This window comes from Periophthalmus magnuspinnatus, chromosome 11 (assembly GCF_009829125.3).
Source record: "Periophthalmus magnuspinnatus isolate fPerMag1 chromosome 11, fPerMag1.2.pri, whole genome shotgun sequence".
NCBI classification, from domain to species: domain Eukaryota; kingdom Metazoa; phylum Chordata; class Actinopteri; order Gobiiformes; family Gobiidae; genus Periophthalmus; species Periophthalmus magnuspinnatus.
In genome coordinates, this window is record NC_047136.2 from 3,279,213 (window position 1) to 3,299,778 (window position 20,566).

At 41.7% G+C, this 20,566-nt stretch overlaps 3 protein-coding genes across 4 annotated transcripts; 2 read left to right on the top strand and 1 right to left on the bottom strand.

Annotated features, from left to right (window-relative positions):
* Window positions 1–530: 530 nt before the first annotated feature.
* On the top strand, window positions 531–4,504 carry sync (syncoilin, intermediate filament protein). Its single transcript, XM_055225379.1, has 6 exons — window positions 531–615; window positions 1,494–2,821; window positions 2,892–3,103; window positions 3,833–4,040; window positions 4,141–4,265; window positions 4,344–4,504. Exons 2-6 carry the CDS (start codon window positions 1,511–1,513, stop codon window positions 4,393–4,395), a joined length of 1,908 nt encoding a protein of 635 aa, XP_055081354.1. The 5' UTR covers window positions 531–615; window positions 1,494–1,510; the 3' UTR covers window positions 4,396–4,504.
* A 933-nt stretch (window positions 4,505–5,437) lies between these two features.
* tert (telomerase reverse transcriptase) lies at window positions 5,438–15,807 on the top strand. Of its 2 annotated transcripts, XM_055225376.1 has the most exons (16): window positions 5,438–5,709; window positions 7,065–8,268; window positions 9,438–9,627; window positions 9,707–9,860; window positions 9,933–10,100; window positions 11,207–11,368; window positions 11,456–11,557; window positions 11,777–11,862; window positions 12,590–12,706; window positions 12,793–12,864; window positions 12,938–13,126; window positions 13,410–13,536; window positions 14,207–14,268; window positions 14,503–14,627; window positions 14,700–14,837; window positions 14,918–15,807. In XM_055225376.1, exons 1-16 carry the CDS (start codon window positions 5,494–5,496, stop codon window positions 15,019–15,021), a joined length of 3,216 nt encoding a protein of 1,071 aa, XP_055081351.1. In that variant the 5' UTR covers window positions 5,438–5,493; the 3' UTR covers window positions 15,022–15,807. The 2 variants fall into 2 exon arrangements, with proteins under 2 accessions (XP_055081351.1, XP_033831047.1); XM_033975156.2 differs by having other exon boundaries at window positions 14,503–14,837.
* slc6a18 (solute carrier family 6 member 18) lies at window positions 15,732–20,458 on the bottom strand. Its single transcript, XM_033975155.2, has 12 exons — window positions 20,204–20,458; window positions 19,372–19,512; window positions 19,154–19,291; window positions 18,865–19,046; window positions 18,673–18,783; window positions 18,479–18,591; window positions 17,268–17,396; window positions 17,038–17,194; window positions 16,672–16,876; window positions 16,437–16,596; window positions 16,199–16,361; window positions 15,732–16,046 (listed from the first exon to the last, which is right to left on the bottom strand). Exons 1-12 carry the CDS (start codon window positions 20,343–20,345, stop codon window positions 15,837–15,839), a joined length of 1,851 nt encoding a protein of 616 aa, XP_033831046.1. The 5' UTR covers window positions 20,346–20,458; the 3' UTR covers window positions 15,732–15,836.
* Window positions 20,459–20,566: the final 108 nt, after the last annotated feature.

The window sequence follows — 20,566 nt, forward strand, 5'->3', positions numbered from 1 at the left end:
TGCAGAGGTTTGTCGCCCCCTTCTGGTCGTGTCCTCTCACAGCTCCTCTGTTTTTGCCTGTCAACTCCTCCAACAAAAGCCCAGACCAGCTGTCCTCTGGTTTATTATCGAGGTCAACAGTTTAAGTGAAACCCGGTCGTCCCATAGGAAGCAACAAGAACTACAGAGTTATTTAAAGAGCGCTCGATAATGACGAGGCATGTGGGGCATTCACAGGAAAGTTTACCATGGAAACCCCAGACTATTTGGGTCACACGACAAGAACGAACATGTTATAATGTCAATACTGTAAAAATTAATGAACTACATGATATTTATTTATAGATCATCAACTGTACATCTCTGAAACTCCTTCTCGGCTTAACCCAGTATTCATGGCTGATCCCTGCCTCAGCTGGTGCCTATAAATAAACCTAAACAGACTTGGGGTAGTCATGGTCACACATAGCAGCTCCGCGAGAGGGCGAGGAGGCCGGGTCGACTGTCCTAACCCCCTCCTACTTAACTCACGCACATCGCTCCCGCTCATTGTGCACTGGGCAGTTTGAATCACAACTTCTGCCGACCTGATTTACACCAGCGATGACACAAGGGGGCGAAGGCGCACACACACAAGTAAGATCTGTTTACTTTTATCACTCTGTTAGTTTAACTTTAATGTAGTCGGTGGAGTTGAAACAGAACAAATGAGCTGCTCTTATAATTGTGAAAACATAAATAAATATACTGGCTGAGCTGAGCTGTTTTAAATAAGGAAAGTGTGTGTTTAAAGTGTGTGTTTAAAGTGTGTGTTTAAAGTGTGTGTTTAAAGTGTGTGTTTAAAGTGTGTTACCTTCTCTGGTCGGGGTCCATAGAAACGTGCTTTGTCCCGTCAGCTTCAGTCACACGGGGCAGCTGCTCATGTCTGCTCTGAGGGGCAGCTCTCACGCTCCAGATCTGCATCGAAAATAATGGATGTTATTTTGTATTAGTGGTTCATTTTAAATTCCTGAATTACATTTTAAAGTGGCAACACTCAACAGTGAATTTGATCTTACGATAGTTTTTATGTGCTAATATTAGTGCTGCAGTCCTGTTTGGGGTGGGTCTCATAACCAGCCTGTAGACCCCTGGGTCTCTTAGTCAGTCCACCAGCTGCTGGACGCTCTGCTGATTCTGCCCAGCTCCACATAGTTTTCTATGTGATAATGACCTGGGCATGGCTCGAGCAGACGTTTGGCAGAAGCACTGACTCAACTCGTCTGTTGTAGTGGCATCACTGCACAGAGGCATTTATGACACGCAGCAGACGCCAACAGCAACACAGGCTTAAACTGGGTCACTTAGACTGACAACTCCATATAATCAAACACAATAAATATATTATATTTATTGTGTTTGAATATAATGGTACTGTGTGAATCATGTGTATTTGTAAAATTATAGTAAATATATTAAGTGTTAACATGTTATAATCATTTATATCATTTACTCATTCATTTACTTCTTGTCAGATTTGAAGATCACAAAAATGGAGAACCCCTGTGCGAGTGTCACTGCTCCTGCCCCCCTCTTCATCACAGAAGATGATGAGCCAAGTGAAGCAGGTGGAGGAAACGTACGACTGAGGAGTCCAGCTCAGTCTGACCACAGCCTCATGGGAGTGAGTTTGTGTCAGACTTTGTCCATTGGACCATACCTGAAAGAAATGGATGATCTTCTTAAGAACTGTGAAGAACTTACAGGTATAAGTGAAAACACTTGGAATGAAACAAGGGTTTGTTCCCAGGAGTACATGTCCACGAGCTGTGTGGACACAGAAGACGTCCAGCTACTGGACGCTGGTTTTGACCCGTGTGGAGCAGGAACCTGTGCCTCCTCTGCAATGCCCCTGACGTCTGCAGGAAACAAGCTCAGTGAGAGCATGTCTGAATATGAAGAGCAGCTCATGGACATGTTATCCATGTTAGAGAGCTGTGAGGAAGACAGCACAATGGACCATAGACCACAGGACTGGAGCTCCACTGACGAGTATGTCCACATCCCCAAACTCTTTAAGGAAACAGGAAAGACGCCACTGGAGTCAGGTAAATCTGTGATACTGGAGACACACGCAGCAGCAAGCAACTTCTGTGACCACCAAGACGGAAATAATGAGGTTTACTCCAGGAAGAGAGCTGCACGAACCCAAACAGACAACGTTTACCACAGTGACAACGCCAGAGGTTTGTCAGGGCAAAGCTCAGAGGAATGTAATGAAGATCACAACGCTGAGAGTGCACTGAACCCTTCTGTTTTGACACAACAACTCACATGTAAAGGCACACACTCTGAGGAAGACTGCGAGGTTAAAGCTGCTGGTAACAGTGACCTTAATGAAGCTGATGTGGACATGGCCGGTTTAAGCACAGGTCTGTCTGAATTACAGTCTCTGGGGCCTAAACTAGACGAGTTCATAGATGAGGTCCAACGCCTGGTGCAGAAAAGGAGGGAGCTGCAGACGGAGGTGATGAAACTGTGTGGGAACAGCCGCGACGAGCAAACAGCAGAAACACCTGAGGAGGACACAGATCGAGGAGACAAAGTGGCAGAACTTATTTCGAGACTAAAAGAGGCAGAACAACTCCAAAGAGAAAAAAGCATGAGTGAGATTGAAAACTTGCGGCATGAGCGAGCAGAAGAAGAGAGGAAACTGTGGCGTGTCGGTGTGGAGAGGCAGAGTCTACACGGCGAGCACTGGAGACTAAAGAAGAAACTCTATGTCGTTACCAAGGAGTGCGCCCAGAGCCAGGCAGCGCTGAGGGCACAACAGCAACATGTAGATCTACTGAAGAAGGAAGAGGTGAGAAAATACAAGCTTCAATGAGTAGTTATGTTTTTGTTATAGAAAAAATGTCTCTTTTATGTTTTAGGAGAAGCTACAAACTGCAGAAGTGGAGCTGAGGGAGGAGAGCAACAAGCAGCGACTAGAACATCAACAGAAGCTTTTAAACCTTCAACAAAAGCTCGATCTGGTCACCTCCAGCCATCGGAGTAACACTCAAGAGCTGAGCCAGTCCAGACGGGACTCCTGCGGCGACATACAACAATATGTACAAGACACCCTCAAAGCACTGGAAGAATGGTCAGTGTGAGGCGCCACCTAGAGGTCTGATGTGTCTCTGGGGACAGCAGACACGCTGTATGTAGACTACTGCACAGTGGTGGAAGGGAACGAAGTAAAAGTAGTAAAGTACTGTACTTTTTAGGTATCTGTTCTTTACTTAAGTGCATTTTACAGTGGGTATTTTTTACTTTTCTTCAGTACATTTGAGAGCAGTGTCTCTACTTTCTACTCCACTACATTTTTGAACAGGACTGAAAAGTAAAAAGTACTTTTCATATAAGTTGAGGGGTTATTTATCATGTTCGTGGAAACATCCTGAATAAAGTTTTCGAGTTCAAACTTCGGCTTTGAGCAAAACAAAAAATTCATAAGAAAAGTTAAGAAATAGATTCGTATTGTTACTGTGACCAAAATATGTGTCATTTTTAATCAATATTTTTACATTTACACTTTAACAAATTAACAACATTTTGTCAAATACTTTTACTTTTTATTCTTAAAGTACATTTTCAAACAGACACTTAAATACTTTTACTTAGTAGATTTTTTTTATATGATACTTTTACTTTTACTTGAGTAACTTTTTACCTCTGTATCTGTACTTTTACTTAAGTAACAACATCGAGTACTTCATCCACCACTGCTACTGGCTTAAATATGACATAGGCTGAGTATTTTTCACATTTCACAGAGAAAACAAGGTTATAATGTTTTCTTAAACACATGTTCCTTTGTTTCCTTTTACAGGTACGGGCCTGTTCTGGAGGCACTTCTGAAGAGGAGAGACTCTGCTGTGAACGCTTTGACAAAAGTGAAAGATCAGACCCAGGAGCTGAGAGTTCAGCTCACACCTCTGAGAGAAGAGATGCAGAAACTGACGCTCCAGAACGTTTGTTTAGAAGAAAAACTCAGGCTGATGAGTTTCCAAAGAAAAGAGGAGACGGGACAATACAAGGTCAGACGCACATTCACTGAACTGCTACTACAAACTCTGATATTGATGTAAATAAGACTTAAGTAAAAAATAATTACAAAAATGTAAATCTGTTTTGCAGGAAACTGTAAACTCCTTGGAAGAAACCTGCAGACAACTAAAGATGGAGCTGAGAATTCAGAACACAAAAACCAATGAGATGAAGGAGCTGAAAGATCGACTGAACAAACAGCTGGCAGTGTACAGGCGGGTTATCAGTCACAATAATATGCCACGTTTAAAGTAGACGTTTAATTAAAGATAAGCACAAATGTCTTCTTCCAGGTCAGCTACAGGAGATCACGACTGTGACGAGCAAAGAAATACTGACCCTTGATGTACTACGCGTGACTATTACAGTGTGGAGCTTTGTAACTGCTGAACCAATGCACTTTATTTATACCCATTTTATTTCAAAATAAACATTTATACTTAGATGAAAACTGTAGTGCTGCTGTACTGTGTCTGAATAAGCAGAGGTCAGACAACAGGTCTACAGTTATTTTAACAGATCCATGGTCTACTGCAGTGATGGAATGTTACAAGGTAAAAGTAGTAAAGTACTCTACGTACGTATACATTTTAGATATCTGTACTTTACTAAAGTACATTTTACAGAGGATACTTTTTACTTTTACTTCACTACATTTGAGAAAAGTATCTGTACTTTCTACTCCACTACATTTTTTAACTGGACTGAAAAGTAAAATTATTTTTTTGTTATTGTCTGAAACCTGCTGAAAAGTTTAAGTAGAACAAAATTCAACATGAATCTTTTTAAAATCACTACCATTTAAAGCTTTATAAGACCTCAAAATCTGCACAAAATACTTTTACCTTTTCTCTTTCAGCACATTATTAAAGGGGTACTTTAATATTCTTACTTAAGTAGATGTTTACATGTGATACTTTTACTGGAGTTTTTTTTTTTTTTTTCAGTACTTCTTCCACAACTGGTCTACTGTGATTAGATCAGAGAAAAATAAATGAACAGATAAAGAGGTTCCAAGATGAATATTACAATATTGTTATTACTTAAACATAAACTGCCATCATAAACTGTCTTCTGTACTTTATATTGGACAACATCTGTAAAAAGAAAACATTAACAGCAAAGATTAGGTTTTTTCTCAACCACGTCCAAATAATAAATAATAAACTGTTTTTATAAAGTGAGAAAATAATAATAGGGAAATAATAGGAAAATAATAAACTAAAAAAAAAAAAAATCCAGCTAATTTGCAAAGAAAAGACAAGATAAATGCGCTGGTTCCTATTGGTCCGTTGTCGCTGCACACCTAAGTATCGTGTGCTCTGATTGGCTAGTCCAGATAAGCTCTCTTTCTATTGGTGCTCCAGGTCAAGGCGCTAAAACTCTGTCTGACTCCAGCATGGTGGGCGTGTAGCACAACAGACACGTTTATTTTCACTTAGCATGACTTCTACGGACTTGTCCAGCGTGTTAAACATCTTACACTCACTTTACCGTAAAGTGGAGCCGCTGGTGGAGTTTGCAGATGGCGTCGTGTTTAAAGAAGGACAGAAAGCCCGGGTCCTGGATCAGTCCGACACCGCTAGATTCTCCTCCTTCGCCCGCAGTGTTTATGTGTGCTCGGACAAAGAGCTGCAGCAAGTGCCGAGTAGCACCGAGGTACAAGTATAACCAAAACGTACAATAAATATGGTACAAGTACAAAGTTATTGAGAAATCTGATGGTTTATTTCCCCAAACCGTTAATTCAGGACTCACTAAAATCTTGGCATTTGGCCCGGGGGCGGGGCTTAAGGTCCTGTTGAGTTGCTAGGTCTAAAATAAACTGATTTTTTGACAAGACAAAGCGAATTTATGCCTAAAATTGTACCAAAAACACGTCAAGTTTTGCATCAGAGGCACAATTTTAACCCACAAACACAGTAAAACTAAACAGCCACTTTGTGATGTGTTAGTGGTTATGTTGGATCAATATCAATATTCACAATAGGGTTAAGGTTTACTAAAGAAAAAAATAAATAATTCAAAATGGATAATTAAATAGGAAAAATAAATGAATAATAAAGATAATAATTAAATAATATAAATAAAAAGTTAAGGGTATTACTTAACTGCATTTAACAGATCACAAAAAACACTGTAAATGTTGCTGAACCTTAATATTTGCTGTAATTCCATCTGATGATTATAAAATACACACAGCAGTTAGTTAGCTTTGTTTTACATGACGGAACGCCCCGCTCCCGGATGAAATGCTGAGAATTTAGGGAGTCCTTGTTACGAGACTGTGCTGATCCAAATTACTGGGTTTCAGATAAGGTTTTTATTTTGTTTTGTTTTAATAGGGGTTAGTTTGATTGGAATGTTCCCAAATCAACGAGGGACTAATCTGAGCTGACAGTAGTACAGTTTTTACATTTCTTTAGTGTGGAGATCTGCGGCGATCAGCTGTAGCAATCAAAAAATCCGACTAAAGCCTCTTATATTCTATATTACACAAAATTGACTCTTGTGAGCTTTATGCCATGTTATAATGCTGTTACTTTTTCAAAAACATACCTCGAGTTGTGTTTTGTTTTATTCACACACGTTTGAGTAAAATTTTATCATTACTCTGTCTACATCTCCAAAACTCAAAATGCTCCGTTCCACCTTGTGATGTCATGAAGTGGTAGTTTTCAAGTTAACAGCTCCTTTTACCTTTCGTTTAGTTGAAATTGGCAATTCCAGGGCTGAAATGATCCAAATGAGTCTAGTGAAGGTGTATGAAGTTTAAAAACACCTTGAAGCACTTATTGTTTTACCACATGACATCACAAGGTGGAGCAAAGTTGTTGTTTTTTTTCTATTTGAGAGAAGAACTCTAAAGTCTAAATCTACAGGGTTTGTGTGTTAAACATGTGTGGATGAAACAAAACACAACTCCAGGTCTGTTTGTGACGAGGAAACAACATTATAACAGAGATCAGAAAATAGTGTAATTGTGTGTCTCGTATATTTTGTATATTTCACAGATCTGCTCTCTACCTGAACTGTTGGCCTTTGTGCTTAACAATCTGAAGCGAAAGAAGAGAAAGAACGTCTTAATACACGGCTACAACCTCCTGCCTCATAACGAACAGCAGAGGAACGCAGACCTGTTCAAATTCCAAGGCGACGTTACTCAAAGTGCTGCCTACATCCACGGCAGCGATCTGTGGAAGAAGGCCACCAAACGCCTGGGTACTGACATCACTCGCTACCTTCTGGAAAGTTGCTCCGTGTTCGTGGCAGTTCCTCCGTCCTGTTTTTTCCAGGTGTGTGGTCTGCCCATCTATGACCGCGTTTCCATGACTTCGACAACTACAGGAATAACTCTTCGACCCCAAAACAAAACCAGAAAGACCAGAAAGTCAAAATTCGCAATTAAGACATGCAAAAAGTTACGTAAGAGTAAAAGGGATCGTGGAAGCCGGAAAAGAAAAAGAGAAACGAACAAATGTGATGATGAAGATGTAGAAACGCCCGCTAAAAGACGACTCGTTGACGATCAAAACGGAACAGACGATCAGGCTGTGTTGCTTGCGCCAACGCAGTTTACAAAATCTTTGGAAAACAGCAGCGGACCCGGTTTGAAGGAGGAAGGGGTGCCTAGTTGGCGATCAGGTACCTACCCCCCTTTACCTCCATCGCAGTGTTTCTTCCGGACTTTAGGATTGCTCTACGGAGGCAGGGGCATGCGCGGATTCCTTCTAAACAGAAAAAAGAAAGATGCAGAGGGAGTTAAGCGCCTACAAGGGAAGGATTTGATTCGAGTTATCTTCTTTGAGGGTCTTGGTTATTTAAATGGAGCACAAAGAAAACCAAAGAAACTACCTCAAAGATTTTTCAACATGGTGCCAATGTTTAACCAGCTGTTGAGGCGGCACAGAAGGTTCCTCTATGGGCGTGTTTTGCAGAAGCTGTGCCCGTCTCTACAGCAGGCTGATCCCGGGGAAGGGGAGCTCACTTCGCTTTTGTCCCAACATTGTGCGGCTCATCGGGTTTACCTGTTTGTTAGGGAGTGCCTCGTAGCGGTCATCCCTCAACAGGCGTGGGGCTCGGATCAGAACAGAGTACATTTTCTGGCCCGGGTCAGAGGTTTTTTGTCAGGTGGGAAATTTGACAAGGTCTCCCTGGCTGAGCTGCTGTGGAAAATGAAAGTGAATGACTGTGACTGGATAAAGATGAGCAAAAATGGTGAGATATTTCATTTATTACATTGTTTTAGGGAAATTGCAGTAGATGTCTGTGTAATCCCTCAGTCGCCCAGGTCTGATCCATAGCAAAAGGCGTTAAATTTGTCAACTGGACAAAACGTAGGAGTGAAGACGTGAAGACAGATTGCTTGTGGACACTGCACCTGCAATCTGACCAGAAGTGGAGAAGCGGCTTGGGTGAGCAGCAAACGTCTTCACTCGTCCAGTTAACAGATTTAACTTCGGCTTTTGCTATGAAATTGCAGTAATTAAGCTTAGGAATGAGAAAATAAACAAGAATAACAAACATTATAGGTCCAGAATCTGTGGAAAAAAGCTACTTATCCATGATGGTCAGGCGTTTAAATATGGAACTTATTAATAATATTAAAATTATAAATATTCATTAAATTGATTCAGTTCAATTTATTTTTGTAAAGCTGAAAATCGCAACAGCAGTCGTCTCTTAAGGCTGAACCAGAGCTTTGATTTAAACAACAGAAAGTTAGAAAATCCAACAGTGAAGCAGACGTTGGTCAATAACAGACAGATTAACCAGCGTTCATAGAAAACAAGCAAATGGAGAACTGTCCCAGAGCGCCCCCTGTCCTCAGACCCTCCTCCTGCAGGAACAGCTCAAAAAAACCCAGTGGGAAAAAGACAAACTCGAGAAGCACAGTGAAGGAGAGATCTACACCCATGGACTGAACCAGGACTGAACCAGGACTGAACCAGGACTGAACCAGGACTGAACCAGGACTGAACCAGGACTGAACCAGGACTGAACCAGGACTGAACCAGGACTGAACCAGGACTGAACCAGGCATAAACTAGGACTGAACCAGGACTAAACCAGAACTAAACTATGACTCAAAACAGGACTCAACCAGGACAGGCAGGCTGCAGATATATCCAGAACAAACCCGCATCCATTTGCAGATAAAGTTCAAGTTCTGTATGGCCAGAGCCGACTCAAGATTAAGGGACAGAGGGGAGCTCATCCAGGACGGGGCAGGGGTCATCCAGCCAGATGAGGGAAGGGGAGGATCTGGGTCCACAGAACATATACATTTTTAAACTGTCAGCAACTTTTATAATAATCTTGACGTATAATCGCAGTTATTTTGGCCATGATAATCGTCTCATGCCTAATTAAACTTTTATCTGCAGGTCGTGTGCCTCCGAGTGAGCTTGCGTATCGAACTCGGGTCTTGGGTCAGTTCCTGGCATGGCTTTTGGATGGGTATGTGGTGGGTCTTGTCCGAGCCTGTTTCTATGTCACTGAGAGCGTGGGACTGAAGAATGCACTGAGATTCTACAGACAGGAAATCTGGACCAAACTGCAGGACTTGGCTTTCAGGTAAACAACTCAAGATCCAAACTACTGTTGTGTGTATATGCGGTTTATCTTTAATCGTGTTTTTATTTTGTGATTTAAGATGTCATCTGTCGAAAGGTCAGATGACGGAGTTGACCCCTGCTCAGGTGGCCTCTCTCCCCAAATCCACAGTCATATCCCGCCTTCGTTTCATTCCCAAGAACGACGGGATGAGGCCGATCACGAGGGTCGTTGGAGCTGACGTCAAAACAAGAGTATGTGCACTTTATTAAGTCCGATATTACATGTGCTGCCTCCTTGTTGACAAGAGTTACTTTTCTCTTCAGCTGTACAGAGGCCGTAGCCGTGACCTGCTGTATATGCTGCAGGCTTGTGTCCGCACCGCTCCATCCACACTGGGATCCACAGTTTGGGGGATGACCGACATTCACAAAGCGATAAGGTCTATGGCGTCACAGCAAAAGGAAAAAACACAACCGCTGTACTTTGTTAAGGTTTGAGCAATTTGTACCCGTCCTACCTCCCTGTGTACCTATGCTAAGACTGTTAAAGCAGACCTATTATGTAAAATGGACTTTTCAGAGCTTTTAACAATGGTATACTTGTTTCTTTCTTGTTTAATCGCTTATTTTCGAGACACCATTTTGCAGAACAATCCCCTTTTTCACTGCCTCCGGTACACACCGACTGTGACGTACTGACTTCATTCTTCAATTTTATTTTCTTAATCGGTGATACTCATAGAATTTGGCAGCGTTGCGTAGTCATTTTGGTACAAATGAAAAGAAATCCGCTGCTCACTAGTGTGACGTGCAGCTGTCCATAGGGGGCGCTGACAGCTACACGTCTCTTTGTTGTGATGACGTTTACGGTGACGTCAGCTCCCACGGGGCACCGCAGTTTTCTAACGCAGAACTCAACGGACATGTTTCTTTTATTTAGTCATTTTAGATCAATATTGTGATTTCAAATATGCAAATTATAACATAATGATCCGCGAGTGTCATAGATTATAACTATAGAGCGACACAAGCACAATAGGTTTGATTTCAGATAATCCCTGCTATTGTCTCATTGTCTTAACTCCTAACCCCTAACAGCTAACTCCTAACTCTTCACCGCCAACTCCTAGACGCCAACTCCGAACTCCTGACCTCTACCTCCTTACCCACTAACCCCTAGCCCTTGACTCCTAACCCTTGACTCCTAACCCTTGACTCCTAACCCTTGACTCCTAACCCTCGACTCCTAACCCTCGACTCCTAACCCTCGACTCCTAACCCTCGACTCCTAACCCTCGACTCCTAACCCTCGACTCCTAACCCTCGACTCCGAACCCTCGACTCCGAACCCTCGACTCCGAACCCTCGACTCCGAACCTTTAACCGCTAACTCCTAACCGCTAACTCCTAACCGCTAACCTCTAACTCCTGACCTCTACCTCCTTACCCACTAACCCCTAACCCCTAACTCCTGACCTCTACCTCCTTACCCACTAACCCCTAACCCCTAACTCCTGACCTCTACCTCCTTACCCACTAACCCCTAACCCCTAACTCCTAACTCCTAACTATAACCCGTGTCCTTGTGTGACTGTCAGGTGGATGTGAGTGGAGCTTATGAAAGTCTTCCTCATGATAAACTCACTGAGGTCGTCACTGAGGCCCTCACACCTTTTCTGGATGAAATCTTCACCTTGCGACGCTTTGCCAAGGTCTGGTGTGATTCCCACGAGGGGCTGAAAAAAGCGTTTGTCAGACAGGTACTACAGTATTTACTATTTACACATAAGCATTTTTTTAATACAAGTTTGTGTTATTGTATGGTTTTGTGTTATTTTTAATTATAGGCAGATTTGCTTGAAGATAACGTGGGCTCCAGCAATATGAAGAGTTTTGTGTCTTCTCTGCAAATGTCAGGAAAGATTCATCATTCCATACTGGTAGAACAGGTGATGTTTTTAACCACTTTAATTCCTGTCACATTAGAGGATATCATTTTTTTTATTTATTTAGTAAATATATTTTAGAGTGTTATGTATTTATATAGCGCTCCACCACCTGAGCTACTGTCCCCATATAGTAATATTTTTTTCAACTGAGACGTAGATGCAAAGTCATTTATTTATTGACCAAAACTACACATTTTTAAAAACACTCTTTTATTTCAGCACTTCTCCTCAGATCTTCATGGCAAGGACGCGCTACAGTTTTTTACCCAAATGCTCACTGGAAACGTAGTTCAGTTTGGCAAAAAGTGAGTATACTTTATAATACAACCCTTAACTCCTAATCCTTAACCGCTACCTCCTAGCCCTTAACTTCCTTAACTCCTCGCCCTTAACTCCTCGCCCTTAACTCCTCGCCCTTAACTCCTCGCCCTTAACTCCTCGCCCTTAACTCCTCGCCCTTAACTCCTCGCCCTTAACTTCCTTAACTCCTCGCCCTTAACTCCTCGCCCTTAACTCCTCGCCCTTAACTCCTCGCCCTTAACTTCCTTAACTCCTCGCCCTTAACTTCCTTAACTCCTCGCCCTTAACCCCTAACCCTTAACTCCTCGCCCTTAACTCCTCGCCCTTAACTCCTCGCCCTTAACTCCTCGCCCTTAACTCCTCGCCCTTAACTCCTCGCCCTTAACTCCTCGCCCTTAACTCCTCGCCCTTAACTCCTCGCCCTTAACTCCTCGCCCTTAACTCCTCGCCCTTAACTCCTCGCCCTTAACTCCTAAACCTTAACTCCTAAACCTTAACTCCTAAACCTTAACTCCTAAACCTTAACTTCCTTAACTCCTCACCCTTAACTTCCTTAACTCCTCGCCCTTAACTCCTCGCCCTTAGCTCCTCGCCCTTAGCTCCTCGCCCTTAGCTCCTCGCCCTTAGCTCCTCGCCCTTAACTCCTTGCCCTTAACTCCTCGCCCTTAACTCCTAAACCTAACCCTATCTCTACTCTTTATACATCGTTACTTCCATTTTCCTCTCTCACAGAACATACCGACAGTGCAGAGGGATTCCCCAGGGCTCTGTTGTGTCCAGTCTGCTGTGCTGTCTGTGCTATGGTCACATGGAGAACATGCTGTTTGGGAACAAAGGCAAAACCAAAGGGTACAAGCAGAATCATAACTGTAATACCCTCTTGCCAACAGCAGAGTGCAGTATTTCAACATTTCAATAAGTTTTTCCCCTGACAGATGTTTACTTAGACTTGTGGATGATTTTCTTCTCATCACCCCAGACCTACACGAAGCACAAGCATTTCTAAAGTAAGACTCAAAATGCATAAAGTAAATTAGAAAAAAAAACTTTGAAAACATTGACCAAACATGACGTGTGAAGGGTTTTACTGCCTGGAGTGCCAGAGTACGGTCTGACCATCAACCCGCAGAAAGTAGCGGTCAACTTCAAGGTTTCAGAAACTGCGACTGTTTGCCCTGAAATCCGAGTTCTTCCCCCTCGCTGCTTGTTCCCCTGGTGCGGTCTGCTCCTGGACACACACTCCCTGGACGTCTACAAGGATTACTCCAGGTGGATACAGGTGTTTTTTTTTACAGAAACCCTTTTATCTTAGACAGACTTTCATGAGAAGTCTAGTATACTTTATAGATCTATATAAACCTGCTAAATCTATGTTGATACTTTGAACTTTCGCGGAAACATTTTAGTAATAAATAACCCCATTCCTGGAAAACTCATTGCTGGAAAAAAATGAAGATGCTTTCATTGTAGTTAAAATTTAAATGAGAATCGAAAAGCTTTGTGCTGGATTGTCCTTAAGCAGTGACATCGATGTTGTTGTCTTTTTTAACAGTTACGCAGGTCTTTCTCTGCGTTACAGCCTCACTTTGGGCTCGTTACGTTCAGCGGGACAGGACATGAAGAGGAAACTGATGGCGATACTTCGACTGCAGTGTCACGCTCTGTTTTTAGATCTGAAGGTTTCAGTATAAACCATATTTTGAACAGTTACTGCATATATGTCAAAGATGCTAACCAGCTGATATTGAAACTACTGGAAAAACGCACAAACAGGACACATTTTCCTTACCCATCATGCAATCTGATTAAATTCTGCTTAATGTAAAACTTTTTCCACATCAACTTTCTATTAAACAGTAGCGGGCACGATCACTTTTACAATATCCTGTGTTTTTATGTCATTTTTTTCAGTTATACATTACACTTTTTCCACTCAAACTTGAAGTAACAAAAGTTTGGACACACCTTCTCATTCAATGCTTTTTATTTACTTTATTTTAACTACATTTTTGATACGCAAAAAGAACTCAAATATATGAAGCAAAATGGATGGAATTATGTAGCAAAGGTTGGATAATTTGAGGATTTAAAAATACAATATATATATTTTAAAAAAAAAAACATATTTACTAGAATTATTTAACTTTTTTTTTGCTATAATTTTCCATATATCTTACTTGATATATTTGATGTCATCTGGGTGTATATAAAATTTAGAAAGTAATAAAAAAAAAAATAAAAAAAAACATTGAATGAGATGGTGTGTTCAAGCTCCACATCACCAGCCTTCAAAAGTGCATTTAGCATTTACTAAAAATTAATTATAATATAATTTTTCATTGTTTGCAGACGAATTCTGTCGAGGCGGTCTACAAGAACATTTACAAGCTGGTTCTCCTTCACGCGTGCAGGTAAACATATGGGTATAGCGTCTTATCAAACCTATATCAGGTCTGTTTGACATGTCTTAATAAATAGTTCACTAAAGATAACGCCCCCATAAAAACGCTGGAAAGTTCTATCACTGTTAGCACTGCTCCTCAATGCCATTACCCGACGTTTATCTCTACATGTAACTAATGCAGCCGCGGCATCGTTTTCTCTGTAATATGTTGAAATTATTTTGCGCGCTGATTTTCCTGTAGGTTCCACGTATGCGCCCAGAGTTTGCCCTTTGGTCAAACGATCGCTAAGAACCCCAACTACTTCCTGCAAATGATCTGGGACATGGCAAAATATGCAAATCAGCTCATCAGGAAAAACAACAAAGGCAAATCCAAAAAAATTACTGTAATAATAATAATGCAGCTTTTCCTGGATCTGACCGTTTGTTTTTCTCCAGGCCTGACTCTGGGCAGTAAAGCTCAAACAGGCATCATTCAGTATGAAGCAGTGGAGCTGATCTTCTGCCTGTGTTTTGTGCTGGTTCTGTCTCAGCACCGGTGCGTGTACAAGACTCTTCTTCCTCCACTCCAGAAGAGTAGGTCAACATTAACTCTGTGACTGAACAAACATCTTCTCATCTTGATTTTGTTGTTTTTTTTTTTACTCTTTTAAAAGGAAAACGCAGTCTGCAGCAGCGCCTCGGCGACCTGAGACTGGCCAGAGTCAGACAGGCTGTTGGTTGTAAGATTCCGGATGACTTTCTGGTCATTCAGACTTAGAGGTATTTTGAAGTCCAGATATATATTTGAGGGTATTTTGAAGTTAATACAATATTTGGGGATGTTTTTTTCATTGCTGTTTTAAATGCTCACTCCCCCGAGGTAATGGTGTTTCCACTGTTGACCCAAATGTTTCTAATGTGTGTAAATATAATGTACTATATGTATAATGCATAATTTTCCTGTTGACAGATTTGATGTCAAAGCACAGACAGAGTCTTAATATGTGATTTATGCCAAATAAATGTTAAAATGCAGTAAAGTCAAACAAACATTCAGGACTCGACATAAACCACTTAAGTGATAAACGCGGCTCGTAAACACGCCTCACAAAAGAATGACTTTGGCCACAACTTTGAATTACAATGGCCGTGGTACTTTTCCACACTCCACCTGCTGCTCAGCTCCATCTGAGCTCTTCATCTGTGTTGACAGATTCACATGTTTAATCTGTTTTGATTTGATCCGTAATATTTGCAGTGAAAAAAAACACAAACCATTTTGTAATTCCAAATAGACAACGATTTAGATCTTGAAAACTGTTAGATTCCTTCAGCATCTGAATGTACAAATACAAAAAAGATAAAGACAACTGAGCAAAGAAACTGATCCACAACATGTGTTGTAGACACTGCTCCCTACAATTGTAAAAAAAACATTTAAAAGTGACATGACGTTTGTAATAAAACTTCAGTAAGATCATTGTAGACTTTATGGTCACTGACCAGGTCAATAATGCAGTATGTGCTGTATATTGTAGAGATAAGGACTCAGGAAGTTCTGTCCATTGACGCATCATAATGGTGCTAAGTGCTTTATGTCTTGTTCGGCCTGTACTCTGCATCAAAGCCTCCATTGCTGTAGGCGCTGAGTTCAGATCTGGGGGAGGACCTCCTTATTCCACCACGGATTAGTCTATGTAGAGCCACTATGGGAATGGAAACGATGGGCACCACACAGAGCAGGATGATTATGGCAAAGACCCAGTCAGGATACTCCAGGGTTTTGGTGTCAGGAAAAGACTCCTGAAAAACAAGTGAAGTAAATATGTATTTGATTAATTATAATGATCCTTTTTAAGATGTAGCGATTCAACTTTAAAACGTTTCACTGTAGTGTAACGTAAAAGTAGCCGGTTGGAGTGAACATGTAAATCCCTTCTTCTGTTGTCACTTACATACGATGGGTCCCATGAGGGGTAGGTTGGGCGTTTCGCTGCTTGTAAAACCACATAGGCAATCAGCACAGCAAGCAGCATCAAGGGACTGATCACCATCCAGCACGCCTTCCAGAAAATGTTGGGTCTTTTCCCCGTCATGAACAAGATGTCGTCACTAAACCTGGAGAAACAGTCAAACGTTTTTACCATCATTTGGCTTTTCAGACTTTCATTCAACCAATAAGACGATGGCTACCTTTTCATCCCACGGACATAGATGACGCCAACCAACTCAAAGAATGCAATTATAAGCAGAGGTACTGAGCCCACATAGGCGTTAAAAACCTCCAACCAGTAATTCCCAGAACCCAGCGCAAATATGAGTGCCACAAGAAACGAGACGATGCATAGAAGCCCTGGAAAAACATTTGTGAAAAGGGTTATTTATTCACTTGCGCCGTGCCTCAGGACAACACAAAAATGCTTTCTACCTGTTACGAGCTCGTCCGGGATCCACTTTGGCAGCATTTTGAGGTCGCTGATGGGTGTAAGAACGCCTTGTATGTTACCGAACATCGAGGAGAGACCCAAGCTAAAGAGCATGATAAAAAACAGCACCGCCCATATCTGCGAGCCGGGCATCTCGATCACCGCTTCAGTAAACACGATGAACGCCAGACCTGTTCCAGAAGCGCTCTAGACAAAAGGGAGGGATCCGGTTAAGTTATATGGTCTGACCTGGGCAGGATAAAATGTGCCTTTGGAGGGAACAGGGAGGCAGGAACAGAATTGGGACTGTGACTAATTATTTTGATAAGAACTTGCAATATCAGCAGCTTCTTTGAAAGTTACCGTACCTGTTTAAGGAATGCTTGTAGGTCACACGGACGCAGATTTAAACCGGAGATCGAGTCTGGATGTGTTTGGTTAAAATGGTTGATCCAATAGTCGTAGTTGTCACGAGTGATGTTTTGATCCGGAAAATCAAAGTGGTTGGTGAGGGCCAGGATGTTCCTGTGGAGTAAATGTCGGAACATTAAACGGTGAAGTAAAACCAGCTCACTTTTGAGAATGTGCGCGTACGTACCTGTCTTTACAGAGGTTGTAAGCGCTCGTAGCTTTGAATCCCAGGATTGAGAAGATCGGGATGGAGCCGTAGAGAGACGTGGCACTGTTGATGATGCCAACCAAGAGCGCGTCCCTCTCACAATTGTTTCTTTTAAGGGAAATATTAAAATGTCATTCTTTCTACTCACAACTTTTTTTTAAAATACTTTATATACATCGTTTTGCAGAGTAAGAAATGTGTTTACAGTGGTCCGTCGCTGTATCGCGGTTCAGGTTTCGCGGCCTCGCTGTTTTTCTTTTTTTTTCTTTTTTTGTGTGTGTCCTGATTAGCTAAGGGACTGTAGACCATTGTGTTGTGCTTCCTGATTGGCTGTTGGACTGTAGACCATTGTCCATCAGTCTCCTCCGTGCTGTGTCTCCTGTCCAGTACAGAATGTGTTCAGACAAAACGTTGGATCGCAGTGTGACTCTGAAGTGCTGTTTGCAATTTGTTTTCTTCCCGACAAAACCCACAATGTCGATGAAACGTTCTGCACCGACAAAGACGCCTACGAAGGTTTGAACTTTGAGAGAGTTTAAACAAGAGAAAATGTTAATGCCTGTGTGAGGAAAGTGTATAAAGTGTGTGGTGAGGGGTTTTACAGACAAAAACATAGAGAATAATGTTGTAAAAAATGAAGCTGAGACTTCTCGGATTTCACCTATTGCGAGTTATTTTTAGAACGTGACCACCGCGATAAACGAGGGACCACTGAATTAATTTGTAAATGCTGAAACTTTTGTAAGCATAATATGACTTGTTTGCCTATTTTGTATATGAATTGTCCATTTACAAGACATGGGATTGGCACAGACACATGCTTTTTCCAATTTTCTGAAATAATTTTCTTAATTATTAAGAAAAAAATAACTGAAAAAGTGTCTTGGATGAGCTTCAGTTGGATATAAGTCAGTGTCCACCAGCAATCTGACCAGAACTGAAGAAGCGGCTTGGATTAACAGCAAAACGTCTTCACTCTTACAACTTTTTGATCAGTTGACAGTTTTTACTTTTTGCTTTTACGATCGATCAGACCTGGACGACTGAGGGATCACACCGACAAAACAAAACTACACGAAAACTAAAAATGCATTCACTTTTCCAAATAACCTTCTGCTATGTCGTTTGTGAAATCAGTCCAACTTGAAAAACGCAATATTTAAATGTACAATTACACTCTGCACACTTACTTTTCTTCAGTGTAGCTCGAAAAAGCGATGAGTCCTCCAAACGCCACAGAGAGAGAGAAAAAGATCTGAGTGGCAGCATCAAGCCACACCTGCGGGTTCATCAGAATCTCCCACTGTCAGACATAAACCTGTGTCATTTTACAGAGTTAAACCTTTATTACGAATGCTGCGTATAAACTATAAACCAGGCTGACCTCTGGAGTGAAGAGATACTTTATTCCATCCACGGCCCCCGGCAACGTAAGGGCCCGGATTAGGAATATCGTCAGGACAAGGTACGGGAAAGTTGCTGTCACGTACACGGCCTGAAAACATTTACAAATACGATGTTTGTTTTTTTTCTGAAACTGTAACGATCACTCTGACTTTGTCCTGTGCTCCCAGACCTTTCCCATCGACTGGATTCCTTTGATGAAGCAGATGTAAACAATGCACCAAGCACTGGCCAGACACAAAACCACGGTCCACTGTATAGTTCCACTGGTTTCAATGTTTGTCGTGATGTTCAGGGTCTCACGATACCAGAAGTAATTCACTGAGGTGCTTTTCTCACACTCCTCGTTGAAGCCTGGAGGAAAAACGCAGTCGTACAAGGCGAAGAAAATAGGCTGGTATCAAAAAAACATTGCAATAATTTCATGTATAGACGTATTTGTGGCGATTTCCAAAAATGACCTGTGCGGTTTTGGTTGAGAGGACACGTGCTCCATGGCAGGGGATCTTGAAACGAGTGAAAGAAGTACCAAAGAATCCAAGCCAGGAGAGTGTTGTAGAAAAGGGATACGAGGAATGAAACGATCATGGATGCAATACCTGTACATAAAAAGATCTAGTGTTTATGAACGCCGTCGATATTAGTTATCTTGTGATGATTCATTTTAGGAGCCACCCACCAACTCCTCCGAGAAGTGGCGAGATCGAGTACCAGACTCCAGTGCTGCCCAGGCGCATTCTCTGTCCTATCGCCAACTCCAGGTAGAGCAGTGGGAGGCCTTCAAACACCAGCGCTATCAGGTACGGGATAAGGAAGGCACCTGAACACAACACGCGCAAAGGTTTCTCGCTCAAAATGCCTCATTAGGGTGTACGGTCAGGCTGATTTAGAAGTTCATAAGGCGAGGTCATGCGGGGACTCTATTCTTTGAAGTCACGGCACGCTGATAAATACGTGTGTTTTCTAAAGATGGATGTGTAACGCGTAGGGTGTTTGCTTAACCCTGGTCCCTGACACTGGGTTTGGAGTATGAGGAAGTACTTTTCTGATTAGTCGAACGAGAAAAGAGATCCCATAAAGAACACATTTGTGCCAAATATCTTATGTAATGCTTCCCACGTGCAAACTGTCAAAATAACTGACAAAATACAAGTCGATTTGGGTTAGCTGGATCTGCAAAGTTGGCTAATTATCCATAGAAAACACATTTATGTTTAGTATTTTATGTAATCCTTCCTTTCCATGTGCAAACTGTCTTTTAAATTAGCAAAAACAAAATAAAAATAGATTTGGATTAGCTGGAAATACAAAATTTGATTATAATACAGCTCATTTTTCATGCACTACTCACACATTTACATACATATTTTTAATAATACTGTTTTCGTTCTATAAATAAAACACAAATTGAACCCGTTTGCTGCTGTAAATCAAATTAGTGGCACTTCTGACAACATCTTATCATTTATCTGATTGGCACAAACATCAGTTGTAACAGTACGACTTCTTACCCCCTCCATATATTTGGCAAAGATACGGAAATCTCCAAAGATTCCCCACTCCCACTGCGAATCCGATGCAGGTGAGCAGGTACTGTATCTTGTTATCCCACTGTGGGCGAGTTTCCTTCCCAGATTCCTGAGTTATATCCATTTTCAGAGTAGCACTTTATTCCAGTGTTAGATTTGAACAACAATGCGTTTTTAATCCACAATCAGCTTCTGTAGTTTCCTCTTGACAAACCCATTTACCCAGTTTCCCCTCAGTGATGCCCAGCGCTCTTGTGTGTCCTCTGTTTTATCTGCTCTGTGGGTTGTCCTTTTATGCCCCAATCAGCTGGAGCGTTGAGTCAGGGATGCAGAACGCCGGGAATA

Bases quoted from the DNA above. Each gene is read 5' to 3' on its own strand.
- sync (XM_055225379.1), top strand. From the start codon at position 1,511: ATGGAGAACCCCTGTGCGAGTGTCACTGCTCCTGCCCCCCTCTTCATC. The intron at 3,104-3,832 runs GTCAGTGTGAGG...TTCCTTTTACAG, and splicing joins CTCAAAGCACTGGAAGAATG to GTACGGGCCTGTTCTGGAGG. The intron at 4,266-4,343 runs GCGGGTTATCAG...GTCTTCTTCCAG, and splicing joins AAACAGCTGGCAGTGTACAG to GTCAGCTACAGGAGATCACG.
- tert (XM_033975156.2), top strand. From the start codon at position 5,494: ATGACTTCTACGGACTTGTCCAGCGTGTTAAACATCTTACACTCACTT. The intron at 10,101-11,206 runs GTTTGAGCAATT...TGTGACTGTCAG, and splicing joins AACCGCTGTACTTTGTTAAG to GTGGATGTGAGTGGAGCTTA. The intron at 12,865-12,937 runs GTAAGACTCAAA...TGACGTGTGAAG, and splicing joins GAAGCACAAGCATTTCTAAA to GGTTTTACTGCCTGGAGTGC.
- slc6a18 (XM_033975155.2), bottom strand. From the start codon at position 20,345: ATGGATATAACTCAGGAATCTGGGAAGGAAACTCGCCCACAGTGGGAT. The intron at 19,292-19,371 runs GTGGGTGGCTCC...TTTTATGTACAG, and splicing joins GCCACTTCTCGGAGGAGTTG to GTATTGCATCCATGATCGTT. The intron at 17,195-17,267 runs GTACGTACGCGC...TTTACTCCACAG, and splicing joins TACAACCTCTGTAAAGACAG to GAACATCCTGGCCCTCACCA.